The 7194-nt window shown below is 30.8% G+C and overlaps 1 protein-coding gene across 1 annotated transcript in view; it reads right to left on the bottom strand.

Annotated features, from left to right (window-relative positions):
• The window catches only part of LOC106463368 (monocarboxylate transporter 12-like), a 31379-nt gene that overhangs the window by 2949 nt on the left and 21236 nt on the right, over positions 1-7194 (bottom strand). Inside the window, exons 3-4 of the mRNA XM_013923392.1 lie at positions 5894-6176; positions 2765-3146 (exon numbers count right to left, since the gene is read on the bottom strand). Of these exons, the coding sequence (XP_013778846.1) occupies positions 2765-3146; positions 5894-6176 (665 nt within the window). The remainder of the gene's footprint in view (positions 1-2764; positions 3147-5893; positions 6177-7194) is intronic.

The following is a 7194-nucleotide window of genomic DNA, read 5'->3' as shown; positions in this document are numbered from 1 at the left end:
TGAGACATTGTTGACAAAATAAGATGCTGCAAATAAAATGATACAGTGTTGGCAAAATAAGATGCTGCAGATAAAGTGATAAAATGTTGACAAAATAAGACGACGCAGATAAAGTGAGACATTGTTGACAAAATAAGATGCTGCAAATAAAATGATACAGTGTTGGCAAAATAAGATGCTGCAGATAAAGTGATAAAATGTTAACAAAATAAGACGATGCAGATAAAGTGAGACATTGTTGACAAAATAAGATGCTGCAAATAAAATGATACAGTGTTGGCAAAATAAGATGCTGCAGATAAAGTGATAAAATGTTAACAAAATAAGACGATGCAGATAAAGTGCTACTCTGTAAACAAAATAAGACCCTGTTGATAAATTGAGAGAATGTTGACAAAATTGATGCACGATAAAAGAAAAGTGACGATAAAGTAAGAAACTGTGTACAAGTTGATAAAATAAGGATATTTTGACATGGAAAACAAAGTTAATAAAGAAAGACATATACATTGCTGATAAAATAAGTTATTACTGATAAAGATAGACATATGCTGGGAAAGAAAAACAGTTTTATAAAAAAAAAAGTAGGAATCTTTTTGTAAGCTAAGACGCAATTAACATACTTAAACTCTACTAGGTTGAGACACCAAACATTAAGACATTTTTGACAAAGTAAGTCATTATTGGTAGACTAATATATCTATATAAATATGATAGTACTCTCTGTTGTCTGTTATATGTCCATGTAAATACTTCGCAGGATCTTCACCAAAATTTGTATGAAGGTTCATTGGGTCGTGGAGAGATACGTACACATTTTCAGTTTTGCGTTTTGTGGTTCTTATGGGCGTTTTTGCGTTTTTTACCACTTCTTCGCCCCCCTGTAGATGGATCATCACCAAATTTGTATGGGGGTTCATTAGGTCCATGCAAATTTTCATTTTTGCGGTTTCTATGGGTGTTTTTTGCCTTTTTTTTCTTACAATTATATATGAAGGAAGCAACTTTTAATATCCTAAGATAACCTTTACAGAGTCTCACTGTCTTAATACTACTTTACAAACAATGTTTTACTTTATAGCAGGAGCTTAATTTATCAGTAGTATCTTAATCTATTAGCATGCAATGTATTTTTATCAGCATTATTTTAGATAATCTGTATTATCTTACTTTATCAGCAGTGCCTTACATTATCAAAACAATTCTACTATTTAAGTAGACCAACAATGTATTTCTTCACTGTCAGAATTGTGTTTATTCATAAGTAAGATTAGTATCACCATCAGTACCTTACTTCCTTATGCGATCAGCATCTTACATATGAGCAGTATTTTATCAGTAGTATCTTTCTTCACCAGGTTAATTTTTATTTTATCAATAAAAAGCTCACATTTCTAATAGTGCATTATAACCTATATCTTACTTTAACAACAACACTTTAACTTATCAGCAACATACTAATTCATTGCCCCCCCCCAGTGGCACAGCAGTATGTCTGCGGACTTACAACACCAGAATCCGGGTTTCGATACCCGTGGTGGGCAGTTAAAAAGGGTGTAGCTTTGCGCGAAATTAAAAAAAGCAAAAACAAACTAATTCATTAGGCTGCGATATCTTGATCAAAATTGTCTTACATAATATGCACTATCTTACTTTGTCAGCAGTGTCTTACTTAAGAAGTATTGTTTTACTTAACTTTATATTAGCTTTAACAGCGACTTGACATTTTCCAGTAAAATTTTACTTTATTTACTACTAGTGGAGTACCTGTTCTCTGGACGGAAGTTATGTAAATCCATAATTAATGCAAACAATGTTTTACTTCGCCAGCCTTGTCTTACTTTATCCCAAAAGAAAGGTATTACAGATAAAATAAGAACATTCTAATTTCTGATGGTATAAGAAATGAGCTTACTTATCAATAAGTAAGATACGCGCTCCCAGTGAAGAAAGACATTGCTGACAAACTTAAATAATAGTGGTAAAGAAATGGTCTTTTGATAAGTTAAGACAATGCTGATAAAGTAAGGTATTGGTACTAAAATTAAACACTGCTCACAAATAAAGAAGCTACTTATAAAAGTTTTACTTAAAATAATCTTTCATTCAATCAAACATTGTAAACAATTATATAGTAACTGACTTCAGACATTGTACTCATATTTTTTCATAGTCAGAAGTTGCAATAAACATAAGTATTTATTGTGTTGTGTTTCTTCAAATTTAACATTTCGCCCCGTTTCTAATGCCTCATCATTATGAGAAAGAACACCTACCAAAGCAATTCATCAAATGTGTGTTGTGTTTTATTTATGTTAATGAAAAATATTGAAGTAGTAATTTTGTTACAAACAAAGCTTAAAAGCATCAACAACAAATATTTTTTTGGGGTAATATCACAAAAGTGACAAAACAGAGCAAAATTGAGTAAGAAACTATACATTTTAATTTCTGTATTCTAACCACTAAAGAACTCTGATTGATGGAAACTAAATATTGTAACAAATCCCCCTATAAAATAAAAGTAGGTGGCATAAAATCTGAATTTTAATTTTCCATTTTGTAAATTCTTATCACCATTGAAAATAAATAATTAAAATTTACACGTTAAAGTTTCGTGTATTTATCAATAGAAAAAACAAATTTAACAACTATACTACTTGAAAATATAACTGTAATGAGAAAATTAAGTGTTTATGGTCCGGATTTTTAGAGAATTTTGAGCCATGATCTTCTAACGACTTATTGATTTCTTTATTTTTACCTGCAACAGGAATTCCTATTATAAACGGAATGGCCTGTGCCCACTGGATGAAACCCCAAGCTCTGGTAAAATTTCGAGCTCGCACTTTTTCAAGTGTATACATTTTTAGTGAGTAACTGTAACCTCCATAGAATAGCCCGTAAATCCAAACGAAGAACAAGTATCCTTGATATTCTTCTACAGCAGTGAAAGCAAAGAGAGAGGCACTTATCATGAAAGAAGCAATTTGACAGAGATACTGACGAGGAATTATGCAATGTGCACTATTTTTTACGACGATAAAACCAAAAATCCCGCTTCCAAAAACGAAAGCTATGCCTAGAAAGACTTGAAGCAGCAACAAGGACTGGTAGTCCAAACCTTCTTTTTCACCTTGATAAACCTGTAAGTAAATATTAAAATTACTAACATTGAAAAATAAATTATGTTGCCATATTTTATGTTTTAAACATTTCATCAAATAATATTCTGGGTCGTTAGAGAATTTTTAGTTTCTGGTCATTTCGGATGAGAAAGAAATATACAAAAACATTGCAGTAATTAAAGTTATGATATGACATCTACATGCCTCTTTAGCTTAATATTATATCTTCGTCAGCGTTTGTATGATTTTATTATCATTTTATCATCATATCTTCAAAATCCATTTATTAAACGCATAATTCGCTTTCTTGGTTAATTAAGGATGTCTTTAAAAAATAAAATATGTAATATTTTCATTACTAATTTGATAGTTAAGTTACAAGTTTATTATAAAAACAAAACGAAACATTTATTTATTGTGTCATTTTGAATAATTATATTTCAACATTCTTAAATGTTAATGATGAAAAGGTATAAACAGTCGAATTTCAATTTAATAATTCAAGAAGACTATAAGAAATACATTTTGCAAGATAACTCAAAAGGTTGAGTCTAACATGTGGAACTTTAAATATGAATAAGAAGAATTTTATAAGCATAGTATAATATACTAGATTGCTGCACAAGAAAATTATATCTCTGAGAAATATATATGAATCTAGATATATATAGATACAATTCAGATACACAGAAACACAGTTTATCTAAAAATATCAAATTAAAATACTCATTCAGCTTAAGAGTAATGATACATTCTATAATAAAATAATGCTATTCCGTGTACAACTGTGAAACTTACAATATACGGTGCAGTTGTATAATCTAGTAAATACAAGTTATTTTTATAATACGAGTAAGATTCCGTCATGACGGTGATTAATGTAAACAAAGCATAAATTAAAATGGTATTTTTTATTTTAAAACTTGCATCTCTATTTGTAGCAATGCAGAATCTATTTAGGCTTCGTACTTCGTAATAACTGGCCACAAACTATCGAAATATTTATAGCAGAAACCTCCCTTATTACGTTCCTTTTCTTTTTAACATGATTTGATGAGTAAAATGTTCCGATTTACTTGCTCACTTGTGCTTTTTTTTTTCTCATAGTCCTTGTGGACCGTTGAGCCGATGGCAAATCTTGCTCTGCCATCGTTTCTAAAGCTGTTTCTTACGTCAAGGATGCAAGAGCAACCCACTTGACAGCCTTCCCTCTTTGAAAGGACGAGCATGTATGGTGTGACAGGGATTCGAACCCGCGACCCTCAGATTGCGAGTCGAGCGCCTTAATCACGTACATGTCAGAAGTGATAAGATTTAACAGAGAACAATTTGCGAGTTATAAATGACATATTGTATTTTCCTAATGATAAATTTAATGTGCTACTGAAGAAAAAATGTTGGTTAAAAAATTTCTATTTCTCTGGTATATTGGATACAACGAAAAATCAGTTGGCATGTTATCATCTGATAATAAAAGTTAAATAAGACACTGATGCTTCTTTACGGTTTTCACCCGGTGGCTTAACGGAAAGTCTGACTGTTTACAATAGTAAAAGTTGAGTTTCGACATTGGCAGTGGACACAGCACATATAGCCCATTGTAGAGCTTTGTGCTTTAAACTAAGAAATTTTTGCTGAAAACAAAAGTTTATCAATTGCATAATTTAGCGGTTTCTTTGCATCTTCACCAGAGGTTTATCAGAGTGATATGTTATAAATTAAGAAATGCGTTTTGAAGAATAATATTTAGTAGAAATATTTTCTCTGACATATTTAAAAGTAACTTCATTGTTTGTTTCTTTGTTGTTCTGCACAAAGCCACACAATGGACTATCTGTGCTATACCCACCATGTGTATCGAACCAGATTTTTAGAGGTATAACCCTTCAGACTTACCATTGAACCACTGAGGGGCGTAACTTACTCATTCTTTATAATTTTCAGGATTTTTTTTTCGTTAACTCTAGTCTATGTTTTAATTATTGGTATTTTCAACCTGAGCTTATGTACACGTGAGCTGAACAGTCAGATTAGTGACCACTAGGTTTCAAGTATAACAGTTTTTAAATTTGAACTCTTGGCCACAGGATATCCGGACAGTTAACGACATTCGCCGCAACTGGGGATTTATTCGACCTAACCAAATCATAAGATTGACTGTTACTCCTATAACGCACTTACAGCTTAAAGCTCGGAGTGTGTTAAGCTGAATCAAGACTTTAATCCTGTACCTTCTGATACGCAGTCTGATACACGAACTGCTTAGCTACGGCCAGCTTTCTAAATGTTTACCTTTGTCCAAAATTAATTAAAACAAAAGGTTTTTAACCTAATATTTCCAAAATTATCATAAATTAAAGGTATAAATCACATTTGTTCGTAAGGTAATTACTTGTCCTAATATGATAGGTATTAATACCAAGATGAAACGAAATATGTTGTTTTTCTTCTTCAAATCATTTAATAATGTTGTGATTAATCACGTACATGTCAGAGAACAATTTGCGAGTTATAAATGACATATTGTATTTTTCTAATGATAAATTTAATGTCAAAACTATATTTTGTGAATGTGAAAATGCTTAGTTATTTATAATTTATAGTGAAATAATTTACATTGTTAAACGAGAAAACGCAAAAGTCTGTTCTTTATAACATTTCTCCTAATGTAAATGTGCGTTTTCTGCGTACATATCTCATAGGCTACTCTTTACAATTTTAAGATAAAGTTTTATTGATTTTTGTATATGATTTTCTGAACCCACGAGTAAAATGATTGGTGTATGAGCTCCAAAGGCAGTCAGACTAGTTCCCAGTATCAGGACCTGAACAGTTCGTGACTTTAGAACTCCGAAGTCAATAAAGTGAGGGTCATCTATAACTCCTTGTTTGTCTTTGGCCTTCGAACGCTTCAGTAGGTCTCTCAAGTGGAGAATCGCCCTTCTTTGTGGGTGGTATAAGGAAGCTGGTCGGTAAAAAACTCCCAAAATAAACGTAATGGAGACGATTCCTGTAACTGCCTGCAAACCAAGTCTCCATCCAGCAGTCCTATGGGATAAGCAGAAAGAGATAACATTTAACAATTTACTGAAACCTTTGATATGTTAATGTTAGATCTATTTTATATTCTATTAGATAACATAGATTTCATACATTATCATTTTCACTGAAAGCAAGAAAGAGCAAAAAGGTAATACACATCTCAAACAGGAAGAAAACAAAGAAAAGGTGAAACGTTTTACACTTTATTATATGCTTTTAAGTATTAACATAATTTTGTCAACTGTACATAATTTGAGATTTATCATACTAAAACAACACATAAAAACAAATGAATATTTTTTCTTGAGAATTAAACATAAACATGCCATGTATTTTCAATTAATATAAACATGCCATATATTTATAATTAAACATGAACATGCCATATATTTATAATTAAACATAAACATGCCATATATTTATAATTAAACATAAACATGCCATATATTTACAATTAAAATGTAAATAAAAATGTCATATATTTACAATTAAACATAAACATCCCACATAATCGCAATTAAACATAAACAAATCACAATATACAATTAAACATAAATATGTCACATATTTACATTTAAACATAAACATGTCATATATTTGCAATTATACATAAACACGCCACATGTTTGCAATAGCAAAGTGCCATCACATATATTATGTGGTTTGGAAAATATAACACATTTCGAAAATAAAAAGTTTTACAATTATTGTTCTCGAAGATGTAAATATAATTGCGCAGCAGCTTTCACTTCACAAAAGAGAAGTTCAAAATGTTACGTTTAATAATTATCCTAAAAACATGTTGTGTTTTGAAAGAAAAGGAACAATATGTCATACTTTATACAAATCATTTTAGACATGTACAAAAAAGGACACTGTGTCAAACTTTACGCAATATTATTCTGGACATATTTAAACTGGACACTATGTCAGACTTTACACAAGATAATTATGGACATATTCAAATAGACACTTTGTCAGATTATACTCAAGAACATTCTGATCATATAACGGTGTAAGGCAG

This window comes from Limulus polyphemus, unplaced genomic scaffold (genome assembly GCF_000517525.1).
Source record: "Limulus polyphemus unplaced genomic scaffold, Limulus_polyphemus-2.1.2 Scaffold1387, whole genome shotgun sequence".
NCBI lineage: Eukaryota > Metazoa > Arthropoda > Merostomata > Xiphosura > Limulidae > Limulus > Limulus polyphemus.
The sequence above is the reverse complement of the archived record's forward strand: the minus strand, read 5'-3'. Positions and strand labels throughout refer to the sequence as shown.